The sequence below is a fragment of the Salvelinus fontinalis genome, chromosome 1 (genome assembly GCF_029448725.1).
Source record: "Salvelinus fontinalis isolate EN_2023a chromosome 1, ASM2944872v1, whole genome shotgun sequence".
NCBI classification, from domain to species: domain Eukaryota; kingdom Metazoa; phylum Chordata; class Actinopteri; order Salmoniformes; family Salmonidae; genus Salvelinus; species Salvelinus fontinalis.
The window spans coordinates 66,027,377-66,052,397 of record NC_074665.1 but is presented as its reverse complement, the minus strand read 5'-3'; the positions used below and the strand labels follow the sequence as shown (position 1 = coordinate 66,052,397).

The 25,021-nt window shown below is 42.1% G+C and overlaps 1 protein-coding gene across 2 annotated transcripts in view; it reads left to right on the top strand.

Moving 5' to 3' along the window:
- Window positions 1-17,666, top strand: part of LOC129860070 (leucine-rich repeat-containing protein 1-like) — a 61,808-nt gene extending 44,142 nt beyond the window's left edge. For both annotated transcript variants that reach the window (XM_055930410.1, XM_055930414.1), the window contains 3 exons: window positions 435-607; window positions 12,744-12,883; window positions 14,482-17,666. In XM_055930410.1, coding sequence (XP_055786385.1) covers window positions 435-607; window positions 12,744-12,883; window positions 14,482-14,634 — 466 coding nt within the window. In that variant the 3' untranslated portion in view covers window positions 14,635-17,666. The remainder of the gene's footprint in view (window positions 1-434; window positions 608-12,743; window positions 12,884-14,481) is intronic.
- Window positions 17,667-25,021: the final 7,355 nt, after the last annotated feature.

Below are 25,021 nucleotides of genomic sequence, written 5' to 3'. Positions count from 1 at the left end.
AGTGCCTTTTAACAAGGCATACCTGTTAATTGAAATGCATTCCAGGTGACTACCTCATGAAGCTGGTTGAGAGAATATCCAAGTTGACAGCTTTGCACACACAAGTCCTAGGGTTGCTATTTGGAGAATAGCCACTTTTTTTGCTTACTACATGATTCCGTATGTGTTATTTCATAGTTTTGATGTCTTCATTATTATTCTACAATGTAGAAAATAGTAAAAAGAAAGAAAAACCCCTGAATGAGTTCTAAAACTTTTAACCTGTAGTGTATATTATTTATCTTATTATACACCAGACCCAGTAATGCTTTTAGATGTAGCAAAGTAAGTCATAATATTTGACACTAACGTAGACTCTGAGCTGTCCACAAATCAATAAGGGTCACAAAATATTCTCTGCAGTCTTTAAATAACACATTATCATCTCTCTCCAGACTACTCCACCTACCCATATCTCTGACCATGCTGCGACTCAAGGCCCTGTGGCTGTCAGAGAACCAGTCCCAGCCTCTACTCACCTTCCAGAATGACATGGATCCAGAGTCGGGGGAAAAAGTGCTCACCTGTGTTCTCCTGCCCCAGCAGCCTTCAGAACCTGACAGTAAAGGTAAGGTCTTCTCATGTACTACCAACTCTGTGGTCTTGTGGATAGAGTATCCGCCCTGAGATTGGAGGATTGGGGCACGAGTCATTTTTATTTAACCTTTATTTAAGTAGGCAAGTCAGTTAAGAACAAATTCTTATTTTGCAATGACGGCCTACCCCGGCCAACCCTCCCCTAACCCGGACGACGCTGGGACAGTTGTGCGCCTCCCTATGGGACTCCCAATCACGTCCAGTTGGGATACAGCCTGGGATCGAACCAGGGTTTGTAGTGACGCCCCTAGCACTGAGATTCAGACCGCTGCGCCACTCGGGAGCCTGAAGACTGTAAAAATGTGACCTGATTCGTCTCTGCTTGGCACTCTGCATTAAAGGGAAGATTTATTTTATCCTTCCAATACGACATATCGCTTTACATTTGTATTTCGGGAGAAATGTATATTTGATATAATGTAAAGAAGAGCACTAGACGAGCAAGAATGAAGCCACTGTCCACATTAGACGGTAAAGACCCTTATATCGAGTCCTCATTGTTTTTGCAAAAATAAATTGGCATTCTGAATAAAGCCAATTTATCATTTGACCATATCCTGTGATTTAAAAAAATTCTTTGTCAGCTAAAAAAAAGTTGCACTTATACAGCGTGCAGGCTTTTAGCATAGCCCCTTTTACACTGCTGCTGGCCTACCTCTACTAGCTAACCACTAGCAGCCTTGAAACAAATCACTTATTAGCAGTTCAGCATATCAGCATTTCTTTATATAGTAGACATTGAACGTCGATAACCAAACTGGCTAAAACTCTGTTGTTGGCCGATGGTAGCTATAGCTAGCCACATGCTAGCCTGAGGACTTCCTTTCGGAAAAGCTGACCACGACTCCATTTTGTTGCTTCCAGCCTACAAACAGAAACTAAAACAACAAGCTCCCTCGCTCAGGTCTGTTCAACGCTGGTCCGACCAATCTGATTCCACGCTTCAAGACTGCTTCGATCACGTGGATTGGGATATGTTACGCATTGCGTCCAACAACAATATTGACGAATACGCTGATTCGGTGAGCGAGTTCATTAGAAAGTGCATTGACGATGTCGTACCCACAGCAACGATTAAAACATTCCCAAACCAGAAACCGTGGATTGATGGCAGCATTCGCGTGAAACTGAAAGCGCGAACCACTGCTTTTAACCAGGGCAAGGTGACCGGAAACATGACCGAATACAAACAGTGTAGCTATTCTCTCCGCAAGGCAATCAAACAAGCTAAGTCCCAGTATAGAGACAAAGTAGAGTCGCAATTCAACAGCTCAGGCACGAGGTATGTGGCAGGGTCTACAGTCAATCACGGATTACAAAAAGAAAACCAGCCCCGTCGTGGACCAGGATGTCTTGCTCCCAGACAGGCTAAATAACTTTTTTGCTCGCTTTGAGGACAATACAGTGCCACTGACACGGCCCGCTACCAAAACCTGCGGGCTCTCCTTCACTGCAGCCGAGGTGAGTAAAACATTTAAACGTGTTAACCCTTGCAAGGCTGCAGGCCCAGACGGCATTCCCCGCCGCGTCCTCAGAGCATGCGCAGACCAGCTGACTGGTGTGTTTAAGGACATATTCAATCAATCCTTATCCCAGTCTGCTGTTCCCACATGCTTCAAGAGGGCCACCATTGTTCCTGTTCCCAAGAAAGCTAAGGTAACTGAGCTAAACGACTACCGCCCCGTAGCACTCACTTCCGTCATCATGAAGTGCTTTGAGAGACTAGTCAAGGACCATATCACCTCCACCCTACCTGACACCCTAGACCCACTCCAATTTGCTTACCGACCCATTAGGTCCACAGACGACGCAATCGCAACCACACTGCACACTGCCCTAACCCATCTGGACAAGAGGAATACCTATGTGAGAATGCTGTTCATCGACTACAGCTCAGCATTTAACACCATAGTACCCTCCAAACTCGTCATCAAGCTCGAGACCCTGGGTCTCGACCCCGCCCTGTGCAACTGGGTCCTGGACTTCCTGACGGGACACCCCCAGGTGGTGAAGGTAGGTAACAACATCTCCACCCCGCTGATCCTCAACACCGGGGCCCCACAAGGGTGCGTGCTGAGCCCTCTCCTGTACTCCATGTTCACCCACGACTGCGTGGCCATGCACGCCTCCAACTCAATCATCAAGTTTGCGGACGACACTACAGTGGTAGGCTTGATTACCAACAACGACGAGACGGCCTACAGGGAGGAGGTGAGGGCCCTCGGAGTGTGGTGTCAGGAAAATAACCTCACACTGAACGTCAACAAAACAAAGGAGATGATTGTGGACTTCAGGAAACAGCAGAGGGAGCACCCCCCTATCCACATCGACGGGACAGTAGTGGAGAAGTTGGAAAGTTAAGTTCCTCGGTGTACACATCACGGACAAACTGAATTGGTCCACCCACACAGACAGCGTTGTGAAGAAGGCGCAGCAGCGCCTCTTCAACCTCAGGAGGCTGAAGAAATTTGGCTTGTCACCAAAATCACTCACAAACTTCTACAGATGCACAATCGAGAGCATCCTGTCGGGCTGTATCACCGCCTGGTACGGCAATGCTCCGCCCACAATCGTAAGGCTCTCCAGAGGGTAGTGAGGTCTGCACAACGCATCACCGGGGGCAAACTACCTGCCCTCCAGGACACCTACACCACCCGATGTCACAGGAAGGCCATAAAGATCATCAAGGACAACAACCACCCAAGCCACTGTCTGTTCACCCCGCTATCATCCAGAAGGCGAGGTCAGTACAGGTGCATCAAAGCAGGGACCGAGAGACTGAAAAACAGCTTCTATCTCAAGGCCATCAGACTGTTAAACAGCCACCACTAACATTTAGTGGCCGCTGCCAACATACTGACTCAACTCCAGCCACTTTAATAATGGGATTTGATGGAAATTATGAAAAAATGTACCACTAGCCACTTTAAACAATGCCACTTTATATAATGTTAACATACCCTACATTACTCATCTCATATGTATATACTGTACTCAATATCATCTACTGCATCTTGCCATCTTTATGTAATACATGTATCACTAGCCACTTTAAACTATGCCACTTTATGTTTACATACCCTACATTACTCATCTCATATGTATATACTGTACTCTATACCATCTACTGCATCATGCCTATGCCGTTCTGTACCATCACTCATTCATTTATCTTTATGTACATATTATTTATCCCTTTACACTTGTGTGTATAAGGTAGTAGTTGTGGAATTGTTAGGTTAGATTACTTGTTGGTTATTACTGCATTGTCGGAACTAGAAGCACAAGAATTTCGCTACACTCGCATTAACATCTGCTAACCATGTGTATGTGACAAATAAAATTTGATTTGATTTGACCAAACTGGCTAAAACTCTGTTGTTGGCCGATGGTAGCTATAGCTAGCCACATGCTAGCCCGAGGGCTAACATTGCTAATGTTATTAGCAGCAGTAACAGTAAATACAGGTATACTGGCTAACACACATTGGCTACAATGATATCCTGCAAGTTATATCTTGCCTAGCTAAATAAAGGTAAAAAAGCCCGTAGCACATAAAAATCATCTGTCCTCATTTGCAACCCTCACTACAAAGTTCCAAACTGCCTCTGGAAGCAACGTCAGCACAATAACTGTTTGTCTGGAGCTTTATGAAATGGGTTTCCATGGCCAAGTAGCTACACGTAAGCCTAATATCGCCATGCGCAATGCCAAGCGTCGGCTGGAGTGGTGTAATGCTCGCCGCTATTGGACTCTGGTGCAGTGGAAATGCGTTCTCTGGAGTGATGAATCATGCTTCACCATCTGGCAGTCGGACGGACGAATCTGAGTTTGGCAGATACCAGGAGAACTCTACCTGCGCCAAAGCATAGTGCCAACTGTAAAGTTTGGTAGATTAGGAATTATGGCCTTGGGCTTTCTTTCATGGTTTGGGCTTTGTTCCAGGGAAGGGAAATCTTAACGCTACAGTATACAATGACATTCTAGACAATTCTGTGCTTCTAACTTTGTGGCAACAGTTTGAGGAAGGCCCTTTCCTGTTTCAGCATGACAATGCCCCCGTGCACAAAGCACGGGGGCATTGTAAAACTCTGTTGTTTTTGTCGCACTGCTTTGCTTTATCTTGGCCAGGTCACAGTTGTAAATGAGAACTTGTTCTCAACTGGCCTACATGGTTAAATAAAGGTGAAATAAAATAAAAAGTGAGGTCCATACAGAAATGGTTTGTCGAGATCGGTGTGGAAGAACTTGAGTGGCCTGCACAGAGACCTGACCTCAACCCCATCGAACACCTTTGGGATGAATTGGAACGCCAACTGCGAGCCAGGCCTAATTGCCCAACATCAGTGCCGACCTCACTAATACCTGCAGCAATGTTCCAACATCTAGTGGAAAGCCTTCCCAGAAGAGTGGAGGCTATTATAGCAGCAAATGGGGGGCCAACTCCATATTAATGCCCATGATTTTGGAATGAGATGTTCGACAAGCAGGTGTCGCATACTTTTGGTCACGTAGTGTACCTTGAAATAAAGAATGACAATCAGATTTAGTATTTGACTATACATTTCTGCAAAATGTGCAGTATTCTGTTGATTGCGTTGTAGTAGCTAGCTTGCTTATTCCATTCCCAAACACACTAGATCCGTGTGAGTGGGCCAATTTGTTTTGTATGGCCCGATTCACTTAGATAGCTGGTTGTCCCTGTTTATTATCATAGTAGCAACATAACATGACAACTCTATGGGCATTGTAGTACCTATCAACCCCAAGGGATAATCTCCGCATGTGTGGTTCCCACCGTAAAGCATGGAGGAGGAGGTGTGATGGTGAGGGGCTACTTTTCTGGTGACACGGTCTGTGATTTATGTAGAATTCAAGGCACACTTAACCAGCATGGCTACCACAGCATTCTGCAGCGATACACCATCCCATCTGGTTTGGGCTTAGTGGGACTATCATTTGTTTTCAACAGGGCAATGACCCAACACACCTCCAGGCTGTGTAAGGTCTATTTGACCAAGAAGGAGAGTGATGGAGTGCTGCAGCAGATGACCTGGCCTCCACAATCACCTGACCTCAACCCAATTGAGATGGTTTGGGATGAGTTGGACTGCAGTTTTTAATTTAAGAGAATATTTTTTATTTCACTGTTATTTAGGCCAGTTGAGAACAAGTTCTCATTTACAACTGCGACCTGGCCAAGATAAAGCAAAGCAGTGCGACAAAAACAACAGCACAGAGTTACACCTAAATAAACGTACAGTCAATAACACAATAGAGTGAAGGAAAAGCAGCCAACAAGTGCTCAGTATATCTAGGTACTCCTTCAAGACTGTTGGAAAAGCATTCCAGGTAAAGCTGGTTGAGCGAATGCCAAGAGTGTGCAAAGCTCTCATCAAGGCAAAGGCTGGCTACTTTGAAGAATCTAAAATATATTTTGATTTGTTTAACACTTTTTTTGGTTACTACATGATTCCATATGTGTTATTTCATAGTTTTGATGTCTTCACTATTATTCTAAAATGTAAAAAATAAAAACCCTTGAAGGGGTAGGTGTGTCCAAACTTTTGACTAGTACTGTACATGTCATTAAACAGTGCACTGCTGCCACCACCAGGCTATTTCTCTTGAAGTTGGTATATTTTTGATAATTGTATTTCAAATTGTGAAAATAAGTGTGTGTGTAAAATATGTTTATAAACTTTTGCATAAAGACATTTTTAGAAAGACTATCATCAATCTACATTGCCATAATTTCTTTCAAATCTAACAAACATCCATTTTCATCACCAGTAAGAAACTGCTAACATCTAAGAACTGCTAGCAAACTTGCTAGCACAACAAGTAAACAACTTTGGGAGGGCAAGCTTGCCAAATAGAGACCCCTGGAAATCATCCAACGAAAGTTAGAACTGCAGTTAAACCGAAAATATACGGTCTGAGGAGAATAATTATTCTGATAAAGGAATTTTGGTTGGGGGGTGAAATAGATGCATGCTAGAACAAAAGAAACGCAACGCCATGTGTAAATTAATAACAAATGAGTGCAGGAAATGTAAGAAATTCATAAATTATGGAATTGAACAAATAACTATGCAAATGGAAAACCATTGGTTGAGTTCTGGAATTTGAGGCTACAAAAAGGGATTTTAATTCCTATGCAATGTTCTACAAATAGGACTAGTTCACTGTCAGTTTTGTCCTATTATTTTTGTTGAACAGTAAAAAGCAATCAGAATGGAGAAAAGCCCATTCAAACCACTTGGAATTAATTTAATGCCATCCTAGGGCCATGCACTACCCATAAAGCATATTTAGAACTTTTATTATTCAGAAACCTCATACCGTCCTACCTTCAAAAATGATAAAAATACCAGGATATCATATTTTAAGCCGTCACTGAGCTTTGTATGTTCTACTGTCAAAACCACTATGACCACTAGCTATACCGCAGCTGCCTACAGTAAAAAGAGACCTGTAATGTCACAGGGATTATTTCTATATGGGTTTCAATTTGTATTACGTGATCTTGGTCATTGGCAATTTCATCACCTAAAAGCTTTCTCAGGGGTCACTGGCCTCTCTATACACCTACTGTATGTAATCATTTATAGATCAGCTATAAGCGCCTTTACTCCAAATTCTACCCCATAGTGAAATTTGTTTAATCCTACAGGTTATATCCTATTCCCATTCTACGTCACTCCTTTGCATATTCTCCAGAGTCCTACAAGCAATAGATTCGGTCTTAACATGATCAAAACCGTGGGGCACTTATCACATGATCTACTTGGAGAAGCACACAGTGTCCTGTATCCCTGATCCGTCGCTGTATTGGTGATGCATATTAAGAGGGGGAAGTGGGGATCACAGAGCCTCTAACCCAGGGTTGTCAAACTCATTTTTCCTGCAGGCTGCATTCGGTCTTCACCGAGGTCCGGAGGGCTGTACATTTTCCTCTCCGTCAAAATGTACTAACATTTTCTTCCTATCCTTCGCTTTTGGAATTCGTTATGCTCCTTGATTGTCTAGTGGACCTGATTGGTGTCACAGTTTTGCCCCAGCTAACACACCTGACTCCAATAATCACATAATCTTGATCTTCAGTTTAGAATGCAATTTGATTAATCAGCTGTGTTTGCTAGGGATGGAGAAAGAAGTGTGACACCAATCAGGTCCTCGGGGACTGGAGTTGCTCACCCCTGACTCTAGTGTGACTGTTAGCTTGCTGGACAGAGTGAAGAGACTATAAATGTAGGTCTATTGTAATTTCTACACAGTTGAGATTTGGTTTTAGTCATTTCAATGTTGACGGAGATTGTTTTTCCCTGATTATTTTTTGTAATACTACCGGTCAAAAGTTTTAGAACACCTACTCATTCAATGGTTTTTCTACATTGTATAATAATAGTGAAGACATCAAAACTATGAAATAACACATATGGAATCAGGTAGTAACCAAAATTTTTTAAACAAATCTAAATATATTTTATGTTTGAGATTCTTCAAATAGCCACCCTTTGCCTTGATGACAGATTTGCACACTCTTGGCATTCTCTCAACCAGCTTCACCGGGAATGTTTTCCAACAGTCTTGAAGGAGTTCCCACATGCTGAACACTTGTTGGCTGCTTTTCCATCCCAAACATCTCAATTTGGTTGAGCTCGTGGGATTGTGGAGGCCAGGTCGTCTGATGCAGCACTCCACTACTCTCCTTCTTGGTCAAATAGCCCTTACACAGCCTGGAGGTGTGTTGGGTCATTGTCCTGTTGTAAACAAATGACAGTCCCACTAAGCCCAAACCAGATGGGATGGTGTATTGCTGTGGTAGCCATGCTGGTTAAGTGTGCCTTGAATTCTAAATAAATCACCAACAGTGTCACCAGCAAAGCACCCCTACACAATAACAACTCCTCCATGCTTTAAGGTGGGAAATACAAATGCGGAGATCATCCGTTCACCCACACTGCGTCTCACAAAGACACGGCGGTTGGAACCAAAAATCTCAGATTGTGACTCCAGACCAATGGACACATTTCCACTGGTCTAATGTCCATTGCTTGTGTTTCTTGGCCCAAGCAAGTCTTGTCTCATTATTGGTGTCCTTTTAGTAGTGTTTTCTTTGCAGCAATTTGACCATGAATGCCTGATTCACGCAGTCTCCTCTGAGCAGTTGATGTTGAGATGTGTCTGTTACTTGAACTATGTGAAGCATTTATTTGGCTGCAATTTCTGAGGCTGGTAACTCGAATGAACTTGTCCTCTGCAGCAGAGGTAACTCTGGGTCTTCCATTCCTGTGACGGTCCTCATGAGAGCCAGTTTCATGATGGTGCTTGATGGTTTTTGCGACTGCACTTGAAGAAACTTTCAAAGTTTTTGAAATGTTCCGTATTGACTGACCTTCATGTCTTAAAGTAATGATTGACTGTCATTTCTCTTTGCTTATTTAAGCAGTTCTTGCCATAATATGGACTTGGTCTTTTACCAAATAGGGCTATCTTCTGTATACCCTCCTACCTTGTCACAACACAACTGATTGGCTCAAACGCATTAAGAAGGAAAGAAATTCCACAAATGAACTTTTAACAAGGCACACCTGTTAATTCAAATGCATTCTGGGTGACTACCTCATGAAGCTAGTTGAGAGAATGCCAAGCGTGTGCGAAGCTGTCATCAAGGCATAGGGTGGCTATTTGAAGAATCTGAAATATGTCATTTTTTGATACTACATGATTCCATATGTGTTATTTCATAGTTTTGATGTCTTCACTGTTATTCTACAATGTAGAAAATAGTAAAAATAAATGAAAAACCCTTGAATGAGTAGGTGTTCTAAAACGTTTGACGTGTGTGTGTACACATTCGGAAAGTGTTCCGAGATCTTGACTTTGTACACATTTTGTTATGTTACAGCCTTATTATAAAATGGATTAAATAAAATAAAAAATCATCTTCAATCTACACACAATACCCCATAATGACAAAGCAAAAATAGGTTTTTAGATTTTTTGGTAATTTATAGAAAATAACAAACCGATACCTTAATTACTTAAGTATTCAGACCCTTTGTTGTGAGACTCGAAATTGAGCACAGGTGCATCCTGTTGCCATTCATCATCCTTAAGATTTTTCTACAACTTGATTGGAGTCCACCTGTGGTAAATGTCAGTTGATTGGACATGATTTGGAAAGGCACACACCTGTCTATATAAGGTCCCACAGTTGACAGTGCATGTCAGAGCAAAACCCAAGCCATGAGGTCGAAGGAATTGTCCGTAGAGCCCCGATACAGGATTATGTTTAGGCACGATATGGGGAAGGGTACAAAAAAATGTCTGCAGCATTGAAGGTCCCCAAGAACACAGTGGGCACCGTCATTCTTACACGGAACCCAAACCGGCTGCGTGCGTGCACCATCGGGCATAAATGTATTTTGTCCCACCACACCAAACGCTATCACGACACGCAGGTTAAAATATCAAAACAAACTCTGAACCATTGACATTAATTTGGGGACGGACAGGTCGAAAAGCATTAAACATTTATGGCAATTTAGCTAGCTAGCTTGCACTTGCTAGCTAATTTGTCCTATTTAGCTAGCTTGCTGTTGCTAGCTAATTTGTCCTGGGATATAAACATTGAGTTGTTATTTTACCTGCAATGCACAAAGTCCTCTACTCTGACAATTAATCCACACATAAAAGTGTCAACCAAATTGTTTCTAGTCATCTCTCCTTCTAGGCCTTTTCTTCTCTTGGCTTTATATTGCGATTGGCAACTTTCATATATTAGGTGCATTACTGCCACTGAACTCGTTCGTCTTTCAGTCACCCACGTGGGTATATCCAATGAGGAGATGGCATGTGGGTACCTGCTTCTATAAACCAATGAGGAGATGGGAGAGGCAGTGTGATCTGCGTCACAAATAGAACTGACTTATATTTTAGCCCTTGGCAACGCAGATGCTCGCGAGCAGTGTGGGTGCAATAATTGAATAATAAAGATTTCTAAATGTATTTTGCAATGCTCGCGCACGCGACACGAGCATTGTAGTCAGCATGTTAAATGGGAGAAGTTTGGAACCACCAAGACTCTTCCTAGAGCTGGCCGCCCGGCCAAACTGAGCAGGGGGAGAAGGGCCTTGGTCAGGGAGGTGACCAAGAACCCAATGGTCACTCTGACAGAGCTCCAGAGTTGCTCTGTAGATGTAGGAGAACCTTCCAGAAGCACAGCAATCTCTACAGCAGTCCACCAATCAGGCTTTTATGTAGAGTGGCCAGACGGAAGCCACTCCTCAGTAAAAGGCACATGACAGCCCGCTTGGAGTTTGCCAAAGGGTACCTAAAGACTCTCAGACCGTGAGGAACAAGATTCTCTGGTCTGATGAGGTCAAGATTGAATTCTTTGGCCTGAATGCCAAACGTCACATCTGGAGGAAACCTGTCACCATCCCTATTGTGAAGCATGGTGGCGGCAGCATGTTTTTCAGTGGCAAGCACTGGGAGATTAGTCAGGATCGAGGGAAAGATGAACGATGTAAAGTACAGAGAGATCATTGATGAAAATCTGCTCCAGAGCACTCAGGACCTCAGACGAAGTTCGAACATTCACCATTGACCAGGATAACGACTCTAAGCATACAGCCAAGACAATGCATGAGTGGCTTCGGGACAAGGCTCTGAATGTCCTTGAGTGGCCCAGCCAGAGCCCAGACTTTACCCCGATCAAACATCTCTGGAGAGACTTGAAAATAGCTGTGCATCGACGCTCCCCATCCAACCTGAAAGAGCTTGAAAGGATTTGCAGAGAAGATTGGAATAAACTCCCCAAATACAGGTGTGCCAAGCTTGTAGCGTCATACCCAAGAAGACTTGAGGCTGTAATCACTGCCAAAGGTGCTTCAACAAAGTACTGAGTAAAAGTTCTGAATACTTTTGTAAATGTGATATTTCAGTTTATAAAAATAAAAAGTGCAACATATCAAAATAAAATGTGTCATTATGGTGTATTGTGTGTAGATTGATGAGAAGAAAACAAATATATTTAATTAATTTTACAATAAGGCTGTAACAGAATGTAGAAAAAAATCAAGGCGTCTGAATATTTTCCGAGTGCACTGTATAACATTTTTATAGCATTTTTATTCAACCACCTGCGGGCCGGATTAAGTGGGATTCCATACTTGATCTGATCCTACGCTGCCCCCAAGGGTCTGCTCCTCTGCTATGTATTGGAAAATTAGAAGACCTCAGAAATATTTATTTTTATTTAACTAGGCAAGTCGGTTAAGAATAAAGTCTTATTTATAATGACGACCTAGCAACACTGGGTTAACTGCCTTGTTCATGGCCAGAACGATAGACTTTTACCTTGTCAGCTCGGGGATTCGATCTAGCCATCTTTCGGTTACTAGCCCAACGCTCTAACCAGTAGGCTGCCTGCTGCCCCAGATAGAGGCTTACCTCCCGACTGAACTTCAGCCATTAAAATCTTTCTGTGCTGGGCGAGGAGAGGCTCGCTCTCTAACTCAGCTGAGGCCTGGTGGAATCTAGGCCTGATCCAACTGTTGATAGTGATTATTTTGCGCAATCTCCACAACCTGGTTGCTGCACCCATATGTCATGTTTTTATTTTATTTGAATCATTGAGAGAATGACTACGGAGCATGTTTCTTGTTACGCCCATCCCCCTTAGTCCCTGACGTGCCTCGGAATGAGAGGACTATGTGCTTATGTTCCATTCCATGACCCTCATTCACTTGTGGAGCAGCAGATGAGGATCTAAAACTTGTGGAGGTCAAGTCAGTGAGCTCGAGTTGGGGGGGGATTGTCTAGCTGTAAGCTTGTGGCTAAACTGGGATTTGAAACTGTGATCTGGATGGTTCCAAGTGCTCATCTGGGGGGTTTGGGGGTGCAGATTGAGTGATGCAATCATACCAAACACGTTGATTTTAATCAGTTGGAGAATTCAGGCCACTTTTGTGTTAGTTTTCACACAGGTCTTACATTTCAAGCGTGCATGTAAACATCATTTTGAAAAGCCAATTATTAATAAAGATGTGAATGATTACTATCCTCACACACACATCAAATGTATCCTGTTTTAGGCTCAGACAACCTGGCTCGCTGCGGTGCTCTGGAGAGCCTGGTGAATGATGTGGTTGATGACACCTGGGATGACAGGGCCATGAACAGGATCAGTGCCATCCACTTCCTGGATGATGACGATGACGAGGATGATGAAAAGGTGAGGTAAAGCGCTAGAAGTGTGTGAAGAGACTAAGGTTGTGGTGAGGAGTGTGTGAAGGGGAATGACAGGAGGCGATGAGGTAGGAAAGACCTTTCACCATTCACAGGGGTCGTTTGAAGCGTCAACTGTCAATACTCACTAAACAAGGAATAGAGATTTAAAAATATATATATATTCAACTAATATAAAGCATTGTTGAGTCCATTAACTGGTTGAAAACTAGGTTTAGTCTTTCAGATCTTTTAAAGTACAGTCGGGTCCAAAATGATTGTTAGCCTTGATAAAGATGAGCAAAAAAAGACTGTATAAAATAAATAATACAAATACTGAGCTATATTGTATGTAAAAGGAAAAAAAGACAATTGCTCAGATAAAGATTTTGTTTAACAATTTAATATTATTTTTCCTCAAAGATAAGAGTCAAAATTATTCGTCTGCGCTTATGGACTAGCCCTCTTCAATTCAAGTCTCATAAAATATTTTTAGAAAAGGGCTCAGTTCCATTAATAATAGAGTATGCCATTTAGCAGACGCTTTTATCTAAAGTGACTTAGTCATGTGAGCATTTTTATTTATTTTTAACGTATGGATAGTTGTTATCTTCGGTATCCCCATTTTCTTTAGCATACAATATATATACAGTATTAGAGAAAAACATTTTCATCAAGGTTGCCAATAATTTGGGACCTTACTGTATGTCCAAGTGCATATGTACACTCAGTTGCCAGTTTATTAGGTAGACCCATATAGTACCGGATCATAACCACATTTGCTCCCAGAACAGCTTGAATTCTTTGGGGACATGGAAATGTTGCTCAAATGGTATCAAGCGACCTAAGGTGTACTAGGCCCTGGACTCATGCTGCTTACACCAAATCCTGACTCTGCCATCAGCATGACACAACATGAACCGGGATTCGTCGGACCAGGCAATGTTTTTTTCCCACTCCTCAATTGTTCAGTGTTGGTGATTGCGTGCCCACTGGAGCCGCCACTTGTTTTTAGCTGATAGGAGTGGAACCTGGTGTGGTCATTTGCTGCAATAGCCCATCCGTGACAAGGACTGAGATGCGAATTTCACACCACTGTTGTTCTGCTCCATTATTTGCCGGTTTGTGGCCCACCTGTTCGCTTGCACGATTCTTGCCATTCTCTTTCGACCTCTAATCAACAAGCTGTTTTTTGCACTATTTTCAGGAAAGCCTAGACACTACCGTGCATGAAAAGCCTAGAAGGCTGCCATTTCTGAGATACTGGAACCGGCGCACCAGGCACCAATGATCATACCACGATTAAAGTTGCTTAGGTCACCCGTTTTGCCCATTCTAATGTTCAATCGAACAGTAATTGAATGCCTCAATGCCTGTCTTCCTGCTTTACAGTATATAGCAAGTCATGGCCATGTGACTCACTGTCTGTAGAAACGAACCATGCATAAACTGGTGATTGAGTGTATAACATATTATATACGTTGCTATGAAGGTAATATAATACATGACAGAATGACAGACCTGTTGTATAATCTGGGTCCATTCAGTCATACAGATCCGTCTCACTGTTTCTCCTCCCTGTCCCTCTTTGTTTCCTCCCCACAGGGAACGCTGATGCGACGGGCCACTCCTCACCCAGGCGAGCTGAAGACTATGAAGAAAGCAGCGGAGAACCTCCGCAACGACCTGAACGCCGCCAAAGGCCTGGATTCCAACAAAAACGAGGTCAATAATGCTACAGTCACCACGTCTGTGTGACTCTTACCTCAGAAACATTCTTACCTCCTGTGTCTCTCGCCATGTTCTCCTGCACAACCCCTTGAACCTACATTTCCCCACAAACCCCTCTGCGATCTACCTACCCCTCCTGCAGCTCATCCCTGGGACTCTGCTGTGATCCTCTTGTCCAGTATCTTACTTCATTTCCAATACCCTGCACGGTATCTGGCTCAGACTACCAGGGCCTATGTGCCTTCTTTTCAAACTATTGTGCTATCTTTTCAAACAGCAATAATATGCACAGGTGTGCTCCTTTTTAAAGGTATTTTTTAAAGTTAGTGCTTTTTAAAGATGTATTTTTTCCTTTTTTTACAGACAATAGGTAGTTGCACTACTGTAAGTCTTAAGTATATTAAATATTGTTGACATCTTTATATATATTTGTTTTATTTTTTAAACACTGGGGGAATATTTCTTTTTACATTTTGGGGATACTTAGTTTTGGACCTACTGATTTAAGAATTATTGTATAGTCATTTGTGAATATTGATACTTTTATACTTTTTGGCAGCTCAGATGTTGTAAATTAAAACAATGTATAGCAAGTTTCTTAAACTATCGCAGAATTTAAAAAAAAATGTTATATCTTGGTATTTGGTACGTATTTTATTTCCTTTTTAGTGTTTTCTTTTTAAGTAAAGAAATTAACAAAAATGCAGTTGCTAATGTTTTATCAAAACAATATAATTCCCTTTGGGTGAGTAGACAGCCTCGAATCTTCTTTTCTACTCCATTGTCTAACTTCTTAATCAAATCCTAAACTCACTTTTATATAGACATGTTTGGTAATTTTGTAATTAAGTTTGGAACATGTACCATAACCACTCTCCCACAACAGATTGAGTGGAAGTGACAAGGCTGTCTTACTTTTTTTCATTGCGATTCACTGCGTTGAAATGTTTTCTTAATACCAGAAACAGCTGCATTTTAACATTTGCCACTTTCTCCCTTTAGCATATGAGCTTAGACTTTCAATGGCCAATTTCATTACAAACAAGGTAATAAGGACCAGGGTGGAATCTTTTGAAAATGCAGTTTAAGCATACACTAATGCACTACTTTAAGTTTATTGCGTCTTAATAAAAACAGATTGTTCTTCAAATGGTACACTACAACATTGATTTAACTTTTTTTGTTTTAAATGTATTTCAAGGAGAGGACCATATAAATTTGTTTTAATGTGGAGTTCATCTTTAATGATCAAGCTGCACAAAAACACAATTTGAAATTGGCATGGACACTGAGCCTACAGATTTGGATTACTTTTAACCACAAAAATAAAATGGGTTTAAAACCAAACATGATTCATTATTCCCCTTAACTTCGTTTTTAGTCCATTAGTCTTTAGAGTTTCAGCCTTTAGTCCTTTATGAAAAATGTAGACCTTCCGTTTTTGCTTCACCATCTCACAATTGTTAACATGTCATCTAACGTCTCATAACTGTTAACATGTCAAATCATAAATGCCATATTTTTTGTATTCAACCCGCACATGCCCGTTATCATTGATTATTCTTAAATACTGTATGTATTTGCCATTAAAATTGGATTAGACTTTAACCGTTTAATTATTTTTTTTTAAAGGAAATCACTCAGTTTTAACAAAGCCCATTGATAAAGAACTCATCAGGGTGGTCATTCACATACACACATTAGTACTTTTTCCTCAACCATTCATCTCCTGTTTTGTCCATCCAACTTGCATTGCATGACTTGTGTATATAGTATGCAACACCTCACCTAACTGTCATGTGCTGTATGTGAAGTCTGCTTGTCTTGAAATGAGAGTGTAAGTATGGACTGCATTCAATGTTGCATTCACAAAGTTTAAATTCCATGTGTTTATCTCAAGTAGATGTTTATATTGTATTAATACAATGCAATGAGTATCGTTATCCCTAACCGTGCCCTGGTTTTATTTAGGCTTTTAAAAGCAAATTATATCCCCTGAACAGCTTGTATGATTTTCAAGTCTACAGTGCCTTCAGAAAGTATTCATACCTCTTGACTTATTCCACATTTTGTTCTTACAGCCTGAATTCAAAATGGTTTAAATATATTTTTTCCCCGCCTATCTACACACAATACCCCATAATGACAAAGTGAAACATGTTTTTAGCCATTTTTGCTAATTTATTGAAAATTAAATACCTAATTTACATAAGTATTGACCCGCCTGAGTCAATACAAGTTAGAATTACCGCTGTGAGTCTTTCTGGGCAAGTCTGAGCTTTGCACACCTGGATTGTACACTATTTGCCCATTTATTATTTTCAAACCGCTTCAAGCGCTGGCAAATTGGATGTTGATCGTTGCTAAACAACCATTTTCAAGATTTGCCTAGGGTTTCAAATAGATTTAAGTCAAAACTGTAACTCGGCTATACAGGAACATTCACTGTCTTCTTGGTAAGCAACCCCAGTATAGATTTTGCCTTGTTTTAGGTTATTGTCCTGCTGAAAGGGGAATTCATCTCCCACTATCTGGTGGAAAGCAGACTGAACCAGGTTTTACTCTTGGATTTTGCCTGTGCTTTGCTCCATTCAGTTTCTTTTTGTATCCTGAAAAACTCCCCAGTCCGTAATGATTACAAGCATACTCATAACATGATGCAGCCGCCACTATGCTTGAAAAATATGGAGTATACAGATAGCCTAGTGGTTAGAGTGTTGGCCAGTGACCGAAAGGTTGCTGGATCAAATCCCGAGCTGACAAGGTAAATACTGTCGTTCTGCCCCTGAACAACCCACTGTAGGCCGTCATTGTAAATAAGAATTTGTTCTTAACTGACTTGTCTAGTTAAAGGTTTCATTTTTTTATTTTAAAAAGTGTTGTATTGGATTTGCCCCAAACATAACACTGTATTGAGAACAGGATGCATGTTTTGGAATAGTTTTCTGTACATTCTTCCTTTTCACTCTATCAATTAGGTTAGTATTGTGGAGTAACAAGAATGTTGTTGATCCATCCTCAGTTTTCTCATATCACAGTCATTAAACTCTGTTTTAAAATCCCTGGGTGGTTTTCTTGCTCTCCGGCAAGTGAGTTAGGAAGGGCGCCTGTATCTTTGTAGTGACTGGGTGTATTGAAACACCATGCTCAAAGGGATATGTTTACCCATCTACCAATACTGTAGGTGCCTTTCTTTGTGAGACATTGTAAAACCTGCTTGTCTTTCTGGTTTAATCTTTGTTTGAAATTCACCGTGGGACTGAGGGACCTTAAAGATAATTGTATGTGTGGGATACAGAGATGGGGTAGTAATTCCAAAATCATGTTAAACGCTATTATTATTAAACAGAGGCCATGCAGTTTATGTGACTTGTTAAACAAATGTGTACTCTTGAACTTATTTAGGCTTGCCATAAAAAATGGGTTGAATACTTAATGACTCAAGACAATTCAGCTTTTCATTTTGAATTACTTTGTAAACATTTCAAACAACTTCATTCCACTTTGACATTATGGGGTATTGTGTGTAGGCCAGTGACCATAAATCCCATTTTAATACATTTTCAATTCAGGCTGTAGCACAACAAAATGTAAGTCAAGGGTTTGTGAATACTTTCTGAAGGCACGATATCACCCTGCTTCTGAAGTGTTCTGGTCCTTAATAGATAACCAATGGAACTGTATAGCTTACTTTTCCTTATCTGCCATTTTGTAAAGGAAGTGTATACATCTTCCAAAGGGACTGTCTCTCTGATTTCATCATTCCTGGAAAGGCAGAGCTCACTGTTTCCTGCCATGTCAGTAGACTTCTATAATCGATTAAAGCCTCTAGATTTCTACAATATCCTTTGGTCTAAACAGCTGCAATGATGTACGTGGTGCTTTGCCTCTGAAACCTAACAGAAATGAAATACACTGCTCAAAAAAATAAAGGGAACACTTAAACAACACAATGTAACTCCAAGTCAATCACACTTCTGTGAAATCAAACTGTCCACTTAGGAAGCAACACTGATTGACAATAAATCTCACATGCTGTTGTGCAAATGGAATAGACAACAGGTGGAAATTATAGGCAAATAGCAAGACACCCCCAATAAAGGAGTGGTTCTGCAGGTGCTGACCACAGACCACTTCTCAGTTCCTATGCTTCCTGGCTGATGTTTTGGTCACTTTTGAATGCTGGCGGTGCTTTCACTCTAGTGGTAGCATGAGACGGAGTCTACAACCCACACAAGTGGCTCAGGTAGTGCAGCTCATCCAGGATGGCACATCAATGCGAGCTGTGGCAAGAAGGTTTGCTGTGTCTGTCAGCGTAGTGTCCAGAGCATGGAGGCGCTACCAGGAGACAGCCCAGTACATCAGGAGACGTGGAGGAGGCCGTAGGAGGGCAACAACCCAGCAGCAGGACCGCTACCTCCGCCTTTGTGCAAGGAGGAGCACTGCCAGAGCCCTGCAAAATGAACTCCAGCAGGCCACAAATGTGCATATGTCTGCTCAAACGGTCAGAAACAGACTCCATGAGGGCTGGTATGAGGGCCTGACGTCCACAGGTGGGGGTTGTGCTTACAGCCCAACACCGTGCAGGATGTTTGGCATTTGCCAGAGAACACCAAGATTGGCAAATTCGCCACTGGCGCCCTGTGCTCTTCACAGATGAAAGCAGGTTCACACTGAGCACGTGACAGACATGACAGAGTCTGGAGACGCCGTGGTGAACGTTCTGCTGCCTGCAACATCCTCCAGCATGACCGGTTTGACAGTGGGTCAGTCATGGTGTGGGGTGGCATTTCTTTGGGGGGCCGCACAGCCCTCCATGTGCTCGCCAGAGGTAGCCTGACTGCCATTAGGTACCGAGATGAGATCCTCAGACCCCTTGTGAGACCATATGCTGGTGCGGTTGGCCATGGGTTCCTCCTAATGCAAGACAATGCTAGACCTCATGTGGCTGGAGTGTGTCAGCCGTTCCTGCAAGAGGAAGGCATTGATGCTATGGACTGGCCTGCCAGTTCCCCAGACCTGAATCCAATTGAGCACATCTGGGACATCATGTCTCGCTCCATCCATCAACGCCACGTTGCACCACAGACTGTCCAGGAGTTGGCGGATGCTTTAGTCCAGGTCTAGGAGGAGATCCCTCAGAAGACCATCCGCCACCTCATCAGGAGCATGCCCAGGTGTTGTAGGGAGGTCATACAGGCACGTGGAGGCCACACACACTACTGAGCCTCATTTTGATTTGTTTTAAGGACATTACATCAAAGTTGGATCAGCCTGTAGTGTGGTTTTCCACTTTAATTTTGAGTGTGACTCCAAATCCAGACCTCCATGGGTTGATAAATTTGATTACCATTGATAATTTTTGTGTGATTTTGTTGTCAGCACATTCAACTATGTAAAGAAAAAATAATTTAATAAGAATATTTAATTCATTCAGATCTAGGATGTGTTATTTTAGTGTTCCCTTTATTTTTTTGAGCAGTGTACAATCAACTACTGATAAATAATGCAAGAGCTGGTCGTGACCGGCACTGAATTGCATGAGCATGCAGTTCTCAAGTGTGTAAATTAATTAAGAAGAATGTAAACTAATTGAGACTGGAAAACAAAGTTTCCTTTCATCTGAAATGTAGACAGATATACCGTCCCGGTAAGAACATCATTTCACAAGAACTAATTATCTCTGAAAACAGTACTGCTACATTACATAGCATTCCTCCTCATGCCATGGTGCTTTTTTTGGCAACCTGTCTAGTCCCTGCACAGTGAACTCACTGTATCATGATTCCATTTTAATCCTTCAAAAATACAAATATTTAATCTGAGCATTATTAGTGCCAATGATCTAAAGGTAGATAAAAATTTAGTTCATAATCAAATAAAGTTTATTGCTGCTTAACAATACATAATCTAACACATTTTTCTGTGTTAAAGTATAATTTATGTATAATGTGCATCTGGTTTTCTCCTGGCTTTGTATTCTTATTGTACAATAACTTCTGGATTTATCTAATTTTGAACAGCAATGCCTTAAAGGTTCAATTCAGCTATTTTGACTTTATCAAATATTTTCTGGGTAACAATTAAGTACCTGATTTGTTTTTTAAATTAAAATCTAAAAAAATTAAGAAATAGCTTCTTAGCAAAGAAAAACCTCTCGAACAAGGATTTTGCTAGGACTGTCTAGGAGTGGTTTGAGTGGGGAAGGTAAAACTGAAAATTAGCTGTTATTGGCAGAGAGTTGTGGAACTATTTCTTATTGGTCTATTAACTCATTTACTGCATGTGTTACCATGAAAGGCCAAAACTCCCTCCCACCAAAACAGGCAGAAATTTCAGCTGGACTTTTCAAACATCTCTTACACTAAAAGGGTGTTATCATTTTCACAATTTCAGTATTATATATATATATAAACCACAGGAATATCTCATTTTTGACTGCTCTAGGCCTTTAAGATGGAGATAATTGGAATGTACAAATTTAAATAGCTTTTGTGGTCTTGGCTACTATTTCACAGCACTTGGACACAGTCCACATACACTACATGACCAAAAGTATGTGCAAACATGCTCATTGAACATCTCACTCCAAAATCATGTCCATTAATATGGAGTTGGTCCCCCCTTTGCTGATTTAACAGCCTCTCTGCTTCTGGGAAGGCTTTCCACTAGATGTTGGACCAATGCTGCGGGGACTTGCTTCCATTCAGCCATGAGCATTAGTGAGGTTGGGCACGGATGTTGGACGATTAGGCCTGGCTCGCATTCAGCGTTCCAATTCATGGGGTTGAGGTTAGGGCTCTGTGCAGGCAAGTCAAGTTCTTCCACACCGATCTCAACAAACCATTTCTGTATGGACCTCACTTTGTGTACAGGGGCATTGTCATGCTGAAACAGGGAAGGGCCTTCCCCAAACAAAATTGGGAGCACAGAATTGTCTAGAATGTCATTGTATGCTGTAGCGTTAAGATTTCCCTTCACTGGAACAAAGCCCGAACCTAGCCCGAACCATGAAAAACAGCCCCAGACCATTATTCCTCCTCCACCAAACTTTACAGTTGGCACTATGCATTGGGGCAGGTAGCGTTCTCCTGGCATCCGCCCAACCCGGATTCAAGCATTATTTATCACTCCAGAGAATGCATTTCCACTGCTCCAGAGTCCAATGGCGGTGAGCTTTACACCACTCCAGCCGACGCTTGGGGTTTGTGTGCGGCTGCTTGGCCATGGAAACTCATTTCATGAAACACCTGACGAACAGTTATTGTGCTGACTTTGCTTCCAGAGGCAGTTTGGAACTCTGTAGTGTGTGTTGCAACTGAGGACAGACAATTCTTATGCGCTACATGCTTCAGCATTCGGAGGTCCCATTCTGTGGACTACCACTTCACAGCTGAGCTGTTATTGCTCCTAGACGTTTCCACTTCACAATAACAGCACTTACAGTTGACTGGGGCAGCGCTTGCAGGTCAGAAATTTGATGAACTGACTTGTTGGAAAGGTGGCATCCTATTACAGTGCCACGTTGAAAGTCACTGAGCTCTTCAGTAAGGCCATTCTAATGCCAATGTTTGTCTATGGAGATTGTATGGCTTTGTGCTCGATTTTATACCTGTCAGCAACGGTTGTTGGCTGAAACAGCCGAATCCACTAATTTGAAGTGGTGTCCACATGCTTTTGTGTATATAGAGTACATTCCTGCTTATGAATTTAAAAGAAAAGTAAAGGCAGGTTGTAAGCTGACTTGTATGTACAAATGTTTATTGTGTTACTGTGCACTATTTCAGTTTAAAACTAAATGACACAATTTTAAAGTAGATTTATTTATCTTTGAAGTGTAATCTCAATCAGCAAAATGAGCTCTGATCCACAATCAGACTAATCTGCAATCATTATAGACTAATCATAACATGTTTAGCTATGCATGATATTTTCTGACTCTCCAGGGGTGTAGAAATGCTCAGGCTAACACATCCTCCAGTGGCAGCAGTAGCCACAACTGGCCCATCTCTGGCCTGCGCTGGGTGGGAGCCTCCAAGGAGCTCCTGCATGGGGGCCTCAACCTGTTCCCCGTCAATGACAGCGTGAGGGGACGCTGCTCCAGTCCAGAGAAGGATGCTGAGCAGATCGAGGAGGAACAGCTTGAAGACGTGAGTGTACTCTTTTGATTAGATTTTCTTTAGATTTTGAGGTCTCACTTTGTTGACGTCCCACTTTTTTGAGTATATTTATTGTCTCCAGAGGTCAAGATCAAAAGGTTGTACTTAAGCTGCTGAAAGCTACAGATTGCTACTTTTTCCTTTCTCTCCCTCTTCCTTCTCTTCCTCCCTTCTCCCAGGATGGTTCTGTCCATTTCTCTGAGGGAGAGGGGATGCCCAGGAGGTTCAGGCATGACAGAGGAGACAACCAGGAGGACAGGAAACTGCAGCGATGCAGAGCTCAGCAAGCAGGGCCCAGTCCCCAGTCCCCCCCACATAGCACTGAAAACCTTGCTAGCTCCGGGAAACAGGTCCAAGCTGGGGCTGCCGACAGGACCTCGTCACACGAATCGGTCATCTCCAAAGTGCCCTTAAGAGTAAATCTGCACGCCCTATGATATAATGTATTCCATTTGTTTTTCAAACTTCAGTTCCTACTAGTGTTACAATGCAAGTCCCATGGTATAGAAACTTTGTGATATTGGTGTACTATAATTTTTCATTTGTATGCAGGCCAAGTTCTTTCTGTAGGTCGCTTTGTTGAGATACAGCCTCATTTGTACTCTAATTGTGTTTTTTCCCACTTAGCTACAGATCAAAGTTTGCGGCCAGAGGGGCAGTCTGGGAATCAGCATTGCAGGAGGGAAGGGCTCCCTGCCTTACAAGGAGCATGATGAGGTCAGCCTTTTCGCAGGAGCAGCAGAGCTGTCAGACTTGATGCAGCACTGCTGCAACTCCAATCGAAGCACCACCTCCTGCATTATAACCATAGCTAATAACAATATCTGTGGAGTGGCATTTATAAATGGCAGGAATGTTAACCAGCAGTAATATAGCAGAATATTTACTTAAGCAGTTGATATTACATTTCAGTGGTAGGTCTCAGCTGACTTATTTAAGAAGCATGAGAGATGCAGACAAATCCAGATTTCGATTATTGGAGGCGCAGTGAAACCACAGTTGATAAAAAAAATTCTCTTTATCATGTTCACCATTTAAATGCCAGTTGTTGTACTACTACTAGTGTATATGTTCCTTTTTCAGGGCATCTTTATTTCCAGAGTGTCGAAAGGAGGGCCATCAGAAAAGGCGGGGGTCCACATTGGAGACAGAGTACTGGAGGTTGGACCCAAACATCCTCCCATGTTTATAGTCCCTATAGTTTTAGCCGATCTGATTATTTACATGTAGGTCTTATGACCACCATATGTTAAATCACCAGCCTACATCCCCTCCATACCAGGCTTAGTAAAAGAGGCCATTGCAATTCACCTCCTGGCCAGCGGAGGGTGCCATTAGATGGACACAAATGCACAAACTGTTGGCTGCAGTGTTAGACAGCTTCTCTTTCTGCATGTATAGGCTACTGTTACAACGGAGTTATGCTGGTTTGTAGAACAAAAAATATTTTGCTCTAAAAGCAAGTATACAAAAATCTATATATGAGTGATATTGATATTGGTCAAAGAATTGACCTTTCATTGGCACTACAAATTAAATGTCAAACTCTTAGACCAAATGTGGATATGAATGAGCTATTGTGGGCCCATAAATATACCTGTTTATTTTCAGTGAATGCACATTTTGATGCGATAGCTTCTATTACCCACCCTTGACCCCTGCTTCTACGTTTGTTGGCATACAACCCGGATCATTTGTCACTTGTCCATCCAGGTCAATGGCCTGGACATGCAGGAGGTCAGCCACCATGAGGCTGTCACTGTCCTGAGGAATGCTGGGAGCTGCATCAAGATAAAAGTCATGAGGGAGAGGGCTATCCCGCGCCTCAATGCCTGCCGGGCCCAGCAGGAAAGCCCTGTTGCCGTCACTGCGGAGACGGACATTCTCATGAGCTGGCAGCTTGTTGACCTGGAGGATGGACGCCAGCGACCCAAGGCCAAGCAGCCAGGTTCAGAGCCATCTGTGGATTGTGACCTGACCAAGAGGGTTGAGGTTGGAATCTGTAACGGCAATGGAGGGGTGAGTGGAGTTGACCACTAATGGCTCTAACTATAATTGTGTTGACAAAAGAAAGGTGAGGCAGAACAGAATCATTTTAGGTTGGATATTTCACAGGTTTCAGAAAGTCCTCAAGATGTTCTTTTTAAAACGACTCCATTATTATACTGTCTTGTTTTCTCTGAACATTCTCTCTATCTAGGTTATGGTTTTCATTATTGTTCATGTCTTTGTTTCTCTTCAGTCTGATCTGCATA